Genomic DNA, 12,482 nt, shown 5'->3' on the forward strand with positions numbered 1-12,482 from the left:
TTTTTTTCATGAAATATACATTTGAACACAAGTATGTACACATTATTTTAACTCGGATTTTGACATGATAAATGAGTACATATGTGCTCTGTCAGTCAAACCTTTTCTTACCCTAAGTGCCCCTTCCTGCTGTCCGTGTTTAAAACGTGGCTATCCACACGTGTTACGTAACTCCTTTTAAATATAACTGAAGCATGTTAGTAACACCACCTGTTATCTGTCACCTTCCAGTAGCTAAATATTGCATAAACCCTTTGTGAAAAAAAAAATTGTCCAACCGTCGGTGATTATCCACTTTTACATTATCCACAATATGTAAAAAAAAAAAAAAAAAAGCATTACAATTGACATCAGAAGTATAATACCCAAAAATAGGGAGTGTTTTAAATGTCATTTACTTCCTTATTCTGGGATGGTGACATGGAATAAAATGTCCGTTTTATCTTAAAGCAAATAAACTGCGAAGCTGATATAGAAAGTCTTCTTCTTTGCTTTTGTGAGCTCTACAACGGCAGTTCATGGAGTCCCAAGCACAACGTTTGCAGTAGTTGAAGAAGTGACGCTCTGCCTTCTTCAGTGTGCTGTTTAGGTCAAGTGTTCCCTGTAGGCTACACAAAGGAAACACATACACATTGAGTTGTATATTATTCAATCTTCAACCTCAATGATAAATAGAGAGTGTCCTCACAAACCTGCTGGTGAACTGGATCAGCTGGACATCATCTTGGCATTTCAGCAGAGTCTCTTTGTGGTCCAACAAGATTGCTGCACAGATGAACAGCTCGAAGGTAAAGTCTGTGTTGATGGCCTGCAGCTCAGACCCACACTCGTCGTCTACAAAATAGGCAAAAACGTGTCAAATGAAAATTTTATATGGTTAATATTGACCTTAAGAATGATTTTTTTTTGTCAACGGAAAGAGCTATTTCTATTTCAACTTCAAGGGCTTACCTGTGCAATATTTTTGTGCCAGTCTTTCCTGATAACGGGCTTTGTCCACTTGTTGGGAAATGAGCTCCAGGTGGTCGCAGCTTAGTATCTCAAACAAGCGAAGTGCATCGCTGTATTCAAATTCTCTCTGGAAGCCTAGCAGGAGCCATCTGAAGTAACAGCACCCAACAGAGAAATCATTGGTCAAAAAACGAAAAACAAAGGGGGATCGTCTATTGGCATTTCCAGTGTCTCTCTGCTTCTTTACGAAGTTTAAGCATGAGGCTTTCTGCCCATAGATCATCAACCTGACCTCCTAAACTTAGTATTTTGTTTTGAATTGATATGAGAAAATATGCCAATATGGTATTTTTGGAGACAAACTATTCTGTTGTGTTTGTACCTGTGACAAAATGTGAAACACTCCATGTTGTCAGTGACCAAGTGGAGGTGAAGTTGAGGGTCCAGTTCTTTTAGCAGATCTGCTTCTAACTCTGAAAGACATTCAACAGAACTCCTTAACTGAGTTCTTTTTTTTTTTTTTTGCTCATTGACTCAGACACTGAACGCCACCTATTTTTCTGTGCAGACCATCTTCCCTGAAATCTTTGGCGAATTTCTCCATGTAGCATGAAAAACTCCAGAAACTGTCAACCTCACCGTCCATAACCTCCAGGAATCGACTGCATAGGTCGTTCATTCCTTGGGCGTAACTCACCTCTGGGTGAGAATGCAAAAAATACAACAGTTGGATTCTTTTTGGTACAAAAGAACACACAATAAGCATCTAATCTTGCTTACCTGGATGGAAAGCAGCATATGTGATGAGGATGTCACGTAATACCAATAAATTTCCTAAACCTTCACCTCTGAAAACACAAGACAAAAAAAATCAACTTGTACCTATTAATGCTGCATTTTAATGAAGTTACAGTAGAAGTACAACATAGTTATTGGTAGTGGACCTAAAATAGATGTTAATTTGCACGATTAAACAGTAGTTATATTTAAATATACAAAATAAATACGCCATTTCTCTCTGGAGAGACAAATAGCAAATTTCCATTCAAATTTGCCAAGATTTGAAAGGGTTCTACCATTTGAACATGATTTAAATTCATTTTCAAACCTTGATTGATAGCATTGTATGTCTTAGTATTGTAATCCCTAATGTCATATTGATGGTTATACTTCCAAAATTAAAAAAAAAACATAATTTGGAAATCCATACTGATAGTAGCTCAGGTCTCTGTTGGTTCTTGGGACATCTTTGTTAATAATTCGAATGGCCTCCTGCAGCTCTTCCTCGTCAAATGTAACACGCTCGAACAATATCTGAAAACAAGTGAAAAGCATTTTACTGGAGTCACATTTTTAATACGCAAGAAAATCAGAAAAAAAGGCTATTTCAAAATAAACCTGTGCTTGCAGCTCCAAAAACGTCACCCTGTCTCGGATCTCAGCTCTCAAACTGTGAGCCTGTTGCTGCATTAATGCCTGCCTCTGGTTAAAATAGCCAACTGCAGCCACCAGTTCTGCTGCCAAGTAGACAGAAAAGATGGTCATAATCATAATCAAGACTTGCTCAATTATGAACATTTTGGCATTTTACAATCAGTGCCGTTAAGTTGCATCTTAACCGCCGAGGGGAGGAAATCCTGCCACTTTGCCTTCATGACCTGGTAACGCACTGCCAGCTGCTCCTGCAGCAAAGGCCGTTCTAAAGCAGTTGAACTGCACGGATACATCCCGAATAGGAAACGCCATGCCAGGCCGCGCTCGGTAGGGGAAACGCCACCTAAAAACAAACAGTTCTAAATGTTAATGTTGAGTTAAGTTGCAAAAATTCAGGAATTTTCCAATGTTAAACATTCAGTAAGGTTTGGGAGGAATACACTAGTCCAGGGGTCGGGAACTTTTTTGACAAAGAGAGCCATAAACAATTCATATTTTCAAAAATTATTCCATGAGAGCCATACTCAGAATTTAAAAGTAAAAATACATGAAAATGTGAGGATTTATTATTCATTTGACCACTTTGAAAGTAAAAAAAAAGTCAGAATTGTTTTGAAAACATTATTTCACTGTTGCTAATCAATGAGTATCAATGAGAGAATGCATGCGTACAGCATCTAATAACTTTAATAACTGTGATAGTTATTTCTTTTTGAGTAATCATCAAAGAAAAAAAATAGGTGAGGTTTAACATGTGGGTTAAATGACCTTTACTCTGCTTCCAGAGGATTTCAAACACTGTTGTGCAATGTTTTGCACTGCTTCAGCTTTAATCTTTTTCCTTAAGTTCCTTTATTCATGTGTAAAATGAATGTTTCTACAAATCAAGTAAAATACTAAGTACTTTATTGTTGCTTGATGATGCTCCTGAAACATATTGGGTTGTACCTTAAGGATGGATGACATTCTTAGGAAATATTCACATTATAAAGTCAACTGCTGCCTCATTCCTTACTTTCATACACTTCACTGAACATCTTTGTTGCAGCTCATGTGATTTTTTAGAAGCCTTTCCTGCTCTTTGACTGCCATTTTACTTCCATTGGAACACTTACTCCCGGGCATTTGTGCATTTTTAAGTGGTCAAAGCATCACTTGACAACCTCCAGAAGGTTTAAACACACCAACCTCTGTTCATGTGACCATAACCAACTCTTTGTTAACGGAATAAACCGTATTAATATTTGCTTTTATTCACTTTTAATTGCCTGTTCTATGCACAAAAAAATAACATGACAAAAAACTTATTTTGGCCTATACCCACTCTGGTGTTATAAGCATGATAATGCAATTTTTGCATGTTTCCTGTTAGATTATTACAGAATTTGAATGGCTAAATACCGTTTTGGAAAATGTGCATCCTCAATCGAGACTCGTCCACCCTCCCTTCGGCATCCATGACCCCGGGCAAGGTCAGTCGCGCGGAGGCCAATGCGGGTGAGCTGACCCCGGCAAACCTGCGCAATTCCTGCTCCTGACGGCCAGTTTGACTGCTCTCCTCCACCGCCGATGTCAGATGCTCCATCTAAGTGGCTTTTAAACACTGCAAGCCATTTTCCCAACCAGAGCCAAACCTTTCATCCATCCTTAAGACCGAATTGAACTGCTACATGAGTAAAACTCCAGTTCCACGCCTACTGAATACATATTTTCAAATTGCACTTTGGTTTTCTCCTTGTACTCCATCTACTGGTTCTTTGGAGAAAACGCATAGAATGGAAACATTTTGGGTACACTGACTAAATGAAAGTCCTTTAAAAAGGGGTTGTTCTCTAGGAAGACAATTCTCAATAAAACAAAAGCTAAGGATGAAGTGAATGTGTTTAAAAAAATTGTCTTTTATCTTATTAAAAACAAAAAAAGCTAAAGAGTTGGGTTAATCACATCATCATCATTCATTTATCCTGCTAAGATTTTTATTTTTATTTTTTACACATAAAGAGTTCCATTTTGTTCATTTTCAGTTCCAGCTCAAAATAAATTAAAACTAGTCCACAAACAAGAATTTTATGGAAAAAATGGTAACCTTTGTTGTATTAAAAATTATAATTTTAGGTTAGAATGAACTGAATCATGTAATGTTTACATTCATTGTATTTATTTATTATACAAGTCTCATTACTACAAACTGCTCCTTTAGAATTTCGGTTTTTTTAACCTATTTATGAGAAACCTTGAAAAGTAAACCTTGGTTGCACTGTTCCAACTTCCTTTTTTCTTCTTCTTATATATACACATCACCACTGCAAAGTAACAGGAAACACCCAAGAATTTCACATCTTTGTCAGAATAAGCCATTGATGACCTCTCATTTCAAGCATGACCAGTTGAATAAACTTCAGATTGTTCATGTGAAAAACGCCAATAGTGGACAGTAGTGTCCAAAAATTCCCAAGACTGGATTCTACAATGGATTATCTACCACCTTTATTCACGTTTGCTGCCATTTTGGTTCTAACTTCACATTCATATGGTTAGTGGCATTTGTTTTAGATTGTATCTGACCCATTCTGTAAATGTAGACTGTGTTTGTTGTCGTTGTTGTTTTTAATACACAGGTCAAAGGTGGAAATTGGATGTCAAGCAACACTACAAAGGATCAAAAGGCGATGCTGTAACCATACCGTGTACTTTTACTTACCCGGTTGAACACCATATGAATAATCCTCAACTGTTCTGGAAACTGTTTGGTGAAAAAAGCACATTTAACACATATGACAAAGATTTGAATGCCTTTATTTATCATCCCAATTCGACATTTGTGGAGGAGCGGTATCGAGGAAAGACCAGATTAGTGCAAAATAACAGTAGAAGTTGCACCCTTAAAATCGCAAAGTTAATGGACGAGGAATTGAAGATTTACTTTCGGATTATTGCCAAGGGAAACAACTACAGTTTCATCAGGGAAAGTGTCACTATATCTCAGACAGGTGAGCATCCTTGCTAGATATGAATTTATCGCTATGGATTCCAATCATAGTTATTGTGGAAATTCACTAAGTGTTCTTTTGTAGGCTTAGCTGACATCCAAGTTGCTCTCAATACAGGTAAGAAGGCAACTTGATGTTGATATTGAAGATTAAAGCTGGAATTAAATCATCATTATGTTTGTTTTTTGGTTTTCAGGACCTGTGGTACCAACTTCAGCCAATTTACTACAAGGTATTTGAATAGCTCTGTTAAAATTACTATAGAAAATGACTTCCTTTTTGACTATGATGAGCATTTTCTTTGGTAGATGAGAGGAAGAGAAATGGGTTGCAAACAATCTTCATAGCCATTTTTGTACCCCTGGCAGCAGTTCTCATGATTACTGTTGGATTTGTCATTTGGAATAAGCAAAGAAGGTGAACTTTTATTGTTATTTTGATCACTTTGACTCGATAGATAGCTTTTACTATGGCAAAAACTGCAGGAAAATAAATAAAATGTTTTTTTTTTCCAAGGTCACAATCACTTGTGAGGGACGAATCTGGATATTATGCAAATTTTAGCAGAGCGTCACCAAGCAAAGACACAAGGTATGTGTCCTTGGTGTGTATACATGGTAAATAGATATTTGTAGCATGATTCAGGGAGAAAGAAACAAAGTAAATCATACTCATCTTCACCTAAAAGTTGTTCAAAACATGGAGGTAGTTGTCAGGTGGAGAAAGCAGATTTTAAATAGCAGTCATATTGAAGTCATATTGAGCTTTGTTTCATTTTTCCGGGGGTATTTATGTAAAGAACATCCGTTTTTTTCTATCAATTTCAGCTTCTAATATTTGTTATATATGTTTCCAAACCGTCTTTTACATTAAAACTGATTTTTATTTTTTATTGCTTTAGAAAAACTGGAGCTGATTGCATTACTTGTTGAGAATTTGTATTAAAAGATTGCAAGCTTTTGAATCGGATCATAGCAGAATATTATATAATTATCCAAAGATCATATATTGATCATATATTATACCATAATTAAATATTTGCCACTCCTCAGCACCCCTTAAGCGAACAATTAAGTGACTTTAGTTCTTACATTATATTGATATGAGCAACACAAAACACATTGAATTGACCATATGAGTGCAAAACATCTTTGAGAGATGTGGTTACGTCATATTAAATGAATCTGTATTCCGTCTCTCTAGAGACAAAAAGAAAGAAGACAGCAAAAGTCTTCCAGACAAGAAGATTGTGGACGAACCTGTTTATATCAACGTGCAGGTATGATACAAGCCATCTTATTTCATATTCATATTGCCTGATTCAAGCTATTTTAACCAAATGTTTTTTTGCAGCGCGCTGTGGCTCACACGGACACATCTACGGCTTTTGGAATGGATAACAAAGACAATATTTATGAAAATGTCCATCTCTCTAAATAGTACACTGAATATTGTTGATTTCAGCAACTGAAAGTGTGAAAGCATATTGTGACATATCACCGAAATTGGGAAAGGTTATTTTCTCTGTGGCGTTCACTTTTTTAAACAAACACATTTTGTAAATAAATTATGCCATTTTGCCAGCATGCAGTCTGGGTTTTGCCCGAAGACAGCTAGGCTAGGCTTCAGCACCCCCTGCAAACCTTTCGAGGTATGGAAGATGAATGAATGAATAATGTTGACTTAACACACAACCAAATGATTTGCTTGGAATCATGTTACTTTGCCATTTTTGATGAAGGAATGTTTTATTTCTTGACGTTTTTTGCCTCAAAAAAGACAGTAGTATGAATTCTTCGTAAAATGATATATCAGATGAACAAATTAAGATTTAGAATTAATATTTAGAGTCTGTGACACTGGCAATGGTACTTTGAGTGAGTAAAAAATCCAAAAGTGTCCTTGGCAATTTGTGGAGGGTTTCTTATATAATTTATTGTGACAGACAGAGATAAAATAATTGAGAAATATCTAATTTCATGGTTACTGGAGAAAGGGGAGAATAATTTACGCTATAAGATGTATATTGATAATATTTATAGTTGAAATACTGTCTTAGGTACAGTTTGTTTTCTTCATAACATCATATTGGATTCTGTGGGTGATATTTTGTGTCAAATGTCGGCTAATTATACCAATATGACTTCGTAGGAAATGTTTGCTGAAAACATGTCAAGGGAGTTGTCTTATTTGTCTTGCACAAGATGTCACTGGAAATATCAACTCACTTCCTGTGTTGAGAGCATTTACGAAACGTTTCTTTCTTGACAATAAAATTGTAATGTTACTTTATGTTTAAAGTAAATGACATCTTTGTTTAGCAGTTGCCTTGAACATTGATTTTGATTCTCTGTTTGGGTAACTGATTGAATGTTTAAGTGATGCATTCATCAAGAGTCATCAACATGCATTGTTGCCACCATGATTAATCCTAAATCCCTTTAATCAGATGTCCTTAATAGGAGACACACCTTAAAATAGGAAGGGAAAGAATTCCGGTTCACTTTTACAGTTAACATTGCAAGGTAACATTACACAACAGGTAACATTACTTTAATGCATTGCAGTCGATTTGCACATTTGAATATATATATCCATATATTTCCTTTCCTCATGTCGTTTTAAAGGAACTTTTCCCGTCATGGGGAACTCGGCATCCTCCAGCTTCATCACCCCGAGTCCCAGGAGCATCTCATGGCGGAGACCCAAAGAAGACACTGTCAAGCTGGAGGATTTCTTGACAAAATGTGATGACGATCTCTGGAGTGTGAGAGAAAAGGGAAGTCGCCCGACGAAGAAACTCAGTTTGACGGAGAGCGTTCGTTACATCGACCTTGCTCTGCAGGACAGAGGCATTTGTTATCCAAATGGAAATGAAATTATCAACCCTGCTTTTGTTGGGGAGCCATGATTTGGACAAATCTGTATGCGACATGTCTTGGTGAATAGAAAATACAAAAGTGCCAAATTAGGCGGTATTTTTGTATTTTTGGTTTCAATTTATACAGTTGTGGCTCATGTATTTGCTCTAAAGCAAAATGAACCATGAGCAAAGCCTTCCTGTATGTTTAAAGAGGAAATCCTGTCACGATGACATATTTGATTAAAGCTCATTGCGGATGATTAATTTGTGCATGAAAATTATAATGCAATGTTTTTATTAACTTTAGCTGTCATCATCATTCGTTTGATTTATAACTTTGTGTTTTGCATTGTGCAATTGTGATCAAATACTTGACTCAAAATAAAAACAATGTGTTTTATTATTTACATGATGATAGAAGTGCATCTCCATGAATTCAAATATAGTGTAAAAACTAACATTTTTACTAATTCCATTCAGAAATGAAAAAATGTTTTAACATTGTAATTTTCATTCATGATATGAATTGACAGTACACAAGTTCTCAACCAAATAAAATGTAGAGATTATCATTCTCACAAGTATTTTATGAAATAAATTCATTTAGATCATATTAGGATTTTTAAATATATATTTTGAATGGATAAAACAATTCTGACATCATTTAGTACTACTTTTTAAAAATAATGAAGAGAAAATGAATACTGTAGCAATGACAAACAAAAAGATATCTGTAGCGTTTCCTTTTTTCTTCACACGTGGTTTGCCATGTTGAAGCCATAATGGAGTCATCATATCACGTTGTGGTGGGGGTTGGGTTATGGTTTAAACACCTTTAGAGACTTCTTTTTCCAAGCCACATCACAAGAGGAGACAATGACTACTATGCCTTGTCAAATGCTATTTCTTTTCTTTCTCTTTACAAGTATGGCACTTAATCCTTTTCTCTAATTTTTTTCTCAATCAACACACACTGAATTTTATTGGCATTTTACATTGTGTTGCAGTCAGAGGGGTAGAAACATCATCCTGGACAGTGGTGGTGCCGTCTTCAGTGAATGGACTCCCCGGGTCTTGTGTTGTGATTCCTTGCTCGTTTAACTATCCGGATCCAAAGAAGGACATTAGGGAATTTACCGGGATTTGGTTGGAGGAAGAAAATCGCCTCATCTATCATCCTGTTGGCGCCATGACAATGCAACAATATTATGGAAGGACTGAGCTGGTGGGGGACATCAAACAGAAGAACTGCTCTTTAAAAATTGAGCCTCTTCAAAAAAGCGACCATGGGCCTTTTCATTTCAGGATTGAAATGAAAGATTTTGAAAATTTCTCTTATAGCCATAAAACTGTCTCCGTAAAAATGATACGTAAGTAGAAAGCTTTTTTTTTATTTTGTAGCAGTAAAGGAAATTGATACAAAATTTGGTAAGTTTCATTGAGGTCATCCACTTCAGTTGCTCACATTGTTATGATCATCTTTTGCTAAAAAAAAACTGTTTTGAAATTTCAATTTGGAATTTGCCATATTTTCCGCACCATAAAGTGTACCATAAAGACTTAAATCATTTAAAAAGATGATTATATGATAAGTGAGAAAGTAATTCTAAAAAAAATCTATTAAAATGGTGAAAATCAACAGAAAATCAAATAATTTGGAGTTGTGCTTTGTGAATATAAACCTAAAAAAGATGTGTTTTTATGTTTAAAATCCTGAAAGTAATTGTGTTAGGCGAGAATTAAAAACAGGTTTCAGTTTGGATGTATATCAGCAATTACTATTCCAAACCGAATTATGTGTCACATATTTTGAAGAAAACAATAAATGAATCTCCTAAACAGAAAAAGTGATACAACCAGTTTTCACTTAAATCAAAGATTGCACATCATTATCACAAAAAAAAAAAACATTATTTTTGTGTCTCTAGGTGCAAGTCCTATCAATTTAACTGTGGTGAAAGACACACATTATCCACTCCTGATTGCTTCCTGTACTGTGACCCACTCATGTCCAACTTCTCCACCTGTTTTCCATTGGAGTCACTCTGGACATCTACAATTTCGGACACGACCACTGGAGAACGGCCAATGGGAAGCTACATCCATTCTAGCTTTACATCCCGCCCATGCAAACAATAACACACGTTTGCAATGCCGCGTCACCTTCAAGGGAGGGCAGCAACAGGTGGCAACCAAAATCATAAATGTGAGATGTAAGTAGAAGGTGGGCGTGGCAATGAAGCCCAAGTCGTCCGATTTCATCCTACATCGCAAAAACGGCTGGTTGAACACTCTAAATTGCCCCTAGGTATGAGTGTGAGCGTACATTTTTGTGCGTCTCCTTGTGCCCTGCTGCCCATTGTTGGCTGGGGTAGGCTCCAGCACCCCCATGACTGAGTATAGCATATGTGGCTGTGCACTTGTCTAACATTGCGAATGTAAGAATAAGAATAACTAATGTCAAAAATGTTTTTGTTAATAATTTGAGCAACTGTCCTTTTAACAAAATGCCTAATTATGGTATTTTAGTTTATTTTGTGGGTGTTTCACTAGACCAAGATGTGGCCCTCAAAAAACCTGATACTGTCAATATAGATAGAAATTCAAAGACTGCATATGCATAAAAAGCTCAGACACTTTTATGCCTCATCAAAATATTCCAGTGACTTATAGGAAAAAAGACATCAGAGGAAGCAGCACACCACCATTGTGTTGACTCATATTTTCATAAATGTTAACTTTACAGCTCCAAATGGACTTTATTATCACACCTTCTGAATGCATTCAGATTATAGGCTAAATAAAGAAAATAACTCTCTGTTGAGGTGTCCACAAGTGGTCTTATACCCTAATTGCAAACTCTTGTGTATTTCCCTATAGATGAGCCAGTGGATGTAAATGTTGAATACAAAGCAAACGTAATAGAGGGAGAATCTGTGCATCTCAAGTGCAGCAGCGATGCCAACCCTCCCACCACCAGCTACGAGTGGCACAATGAGGACGGTGCAAGGCTGCACGAGGGCCACATCTTCATCCTGACCAATGTCTCCAGACGCACTGGGCCTTTGTACTGCATTGCCATCAACCCCATTGGAAAAACAACATCCTCACCTGTGCAGTTTGATGTGACATGTAAGTAAACGACTCTATTTTGCGACAAATGTATCATATATTTGGACATTTGAAAGGAAAATTCATAAACAAAAAAATATGAATCACCGTGAAATCGGTGAAACATTTAGTCCATCCTAAAGTTAATTACGTAGAGTTATTAGACATTATTTGAGGTGATTTATTTCCCCTTTTTATAGATGCCCCAGAGATTAAAAGTGTCTCATCCTGCTCTTCTGAGGGGGCAATGGTTAAATGCATGTGCATTGCAGAATCCAGACCACCCAGCAGCGTCCATTTCTTCTTGCTTGACAGAGTCCTCCCAAGGCCCGACATAGAGCGACATGATTCTGTCACCATCGGCACTCTGAAGGATTTTCTTCCTTTTTATGGGTTCATCCAATGCGTGGCTAACAACTCTCTGGGAAACACTAATTCCACCCTCACGTTGCCAGTTTACAGTATGGAAGAAAGTGTTTTTATTTGAATTAAATTACTAGTTTAAATAACATGAATTGAGAGCGTCTCATCCGATTTTGCTTAATTACAGATACAATGCTGTACATTTATAGTATTGTTTCAGCTGGAGCTGTCATCGTTGTGGTGATTCTTTTAATAGTGATTATAAAAATGTGGTAAGTTTCACTGAGGTAATTCACTTCAGTTGCTAACATTGCCTGAACATCTTTTGCAAAAACACTGTTTTGAAATTTCAATTTGGAACTTATCGTATTTTCCGCACCATAAAGTGCACCATATAGACTTGAATTATCTGAAAAGACGAGTATACGATAAAATACTGTAATCAGTCTCATGATGACTTTGGAGGCTTTACCAAAAGTAAACGCGGAAACGTACAATTTCTATTGTGCTTATAGAAATCGGGAAAAAAAAGTTAAGGTAAAATTTGCTCTTGAAAAATATTTACAGGCTCTGATTTCATATTTCTTGCTAACTAAAATTAAGGTGTGTATTATGTGTCACTAAGTGAGCCAGAAATGTAACATCTTGCTGTCTTGCCATCAGTTGTAGATCGAGAAAGGCGCTTCATCCAGATCCAAAGCACCCAGTGGAGTCTTTTCAAACTGTCAAAGCAGCAAGGTTAAAGCATAACAATTCTCACTTCACTCTTT

General features: G+C 36.5%; 3 protein-coding genes across 5 annotated transcripts; 2 read left to right on the forward strand and 1 right to left on the reverse strand.

The window, feature by feature from the left end:
- Nucleotides 1–334: 334 nt before the first annotated feature.
- Nucleotides 335–4,057, reverse strand: LOC144199754 (TBC1 domain family member 15). 3 transcript variants are annotated; one of them, XM_077721592.1, is made up of 10 exons: nt 3,787–4,057; nt 2,543–2,728; nt 2,350–2,468; nt 2,162–2,265; nt 1,732–1,799; nt 1,504–1,650; nt 1,334–1,424; nt 952–1,100; nt 693–834; nt 335–608 (listed from the first exon to the last, which is right to left on the reverse strand). In XM_077721592.1, exons 1-10 carry the CDS (start codon nt 3,968–3,970, stop codon nt 440–442), a joined length of 1,359 nt encoding a protein of 452 aa, XP_077577718.1. In that variant the 5' UTR covers nt 3,971–4,057; the 3' UTR covers nt 335–439. The 3 variants fall into 3 exon arrangements, with proteins under 3 accessions (XP_077577718.1, XP_077577720.1, XP_077577719.1); XM_077721594.1 differs by lacking the exon at nt 2,543–2,728 and having other exon boundaries at nt 2,350–2,465; XM_077721593.1 differs by lacking the exon at nt 2,543–2,728.
- Nucleotides 4,058–4,722: 665 nt separating this feature from the next.
- On the forward strand, nt 4,723–8,003 carry LOC144199765 (uncharacterized). The gene is made up of 8 exons (XM_077721613.1): nt 4,723–4,918; nt 5,004–5,375; nt 5,460–5,492; nt 5,572–5,607; nt 5,684–5,792; nt 5,892–5,966; nt 6,579–6,654; nt 6,729–8,003. Exons 1-8 carry the CDS (start codon nt 4,855–4,857, stop codon nt 6,813–6,815), a joined length of 852 nt encoding a protein of 283 aa, XP_077577739.1. The 5' UTR covers nt 4,723–4,854; the 3' UTR covers nt 6,816–8,003.
- Nucleotides 8,004–9,089: 1,086 nt separating this feature from the next.
- Nucleotides 9,090–11,988, forward strand: LOC144199756 (myelin-associated glycoprotein). Its single transcript, XM_077721597.1, has 6 exons — nt 9,090–9,163; nt 9,246–9,608; nt 10,167–10,451; nt 11,119–11,370; nt 11,550–11,810; nt 11,900–11,988. Exons 1-6 carry the CDS (start codon nt 9,115–9,117, stop codon nt 11,986–11,988), a joined length of 1,299 nt encoding a protein of 432 aa, XP_077577723.1. The 5' UTR covers nt 9,090–9,114.
- The last annotated feature ends 494 nt before the right edge of the window (nt 11,989–12,482 follow it).

This window comes from Stigmatopora nigra, chromosome 7, assembly GCF_051989575.1.
Source record: "Stigmatopora nigra isolate UIUO_SnigA chromosome 7, RoL_Snig_1.1, whole genome shotgun sequence".
Classification (NCBI taxonomy): domain Eukaryota; kingdom Metazoa; phylum Chordata; class Actinopteri; order Syngnathiformes; family Syngnathidae; genus Stigmatopora; species Stigmatopora nigra.

Bases quoted from the DNA above. Each gene is read 5' to 3' on its own strand.
- LOC144199754 (XM_077721592.1), bottom strand. From the start codon at position 3,970: ATGGAGCATCTGACATCGGCGGTGGAGGAGAGCAGTCAAACTGGCCGT. The intron at 2,469-2,542 runs GTAAAATGCCAA...TCTACTTGGCAG, and splicing joins GCAACTTAACGGCACTGATT to CAGAACTGGTGGCTGCAGTT. The intron at 1,800-2,161 runs GTATGGATTTCC...TTGTGTTTTCAG, and splicing joins AGAGACCTGAGCTACTATCA to AGGTGAAGGTTTAGGAAATT.
- LOC144199765 (XM_077721613.1), top strand. From the start codon at position 4,855: ATGGATTATCTACCACCTTTATTCACGTTTGCTGCCATTTTGGTTCTA. The intron at 4,919-5,003 runs GTTAGTGGCATT...TTTAATACACAG, and splicing joins TCTAACTTCACATTCATATG to GTCAAAGGTGGAAATTGGAT. The intron at 5,376-5,459 runs GTGAGCATCCTT...GTTCTTTTGTAG, and splicing joins TGTCACTATATCTCAGACAG to GCTTAGCTGACATCCAAGTT.
- LOC144199756 (XM_077721597.1), top strand. From the start codon at position 9,115: ATGACTACTATGCCTTGTCAAATGCTATTTCTTTTCTTTCTCTTTACA. The intron at 9,164-9,245 runs GTATGGCACTTA...ATTGTGTTGCAG, and splicing joins TCTTTTCTTTCTCTTTACAA to TCAGAGGGGTAGAAACATCA. The intron at 11,371-11,549 runs GTAAGTAAACGA...CCCTTTTTATAG, and splicing joins TGTGCAGTTTGATGTGACAT to ATGCCCCAGAGATTAAAAGT.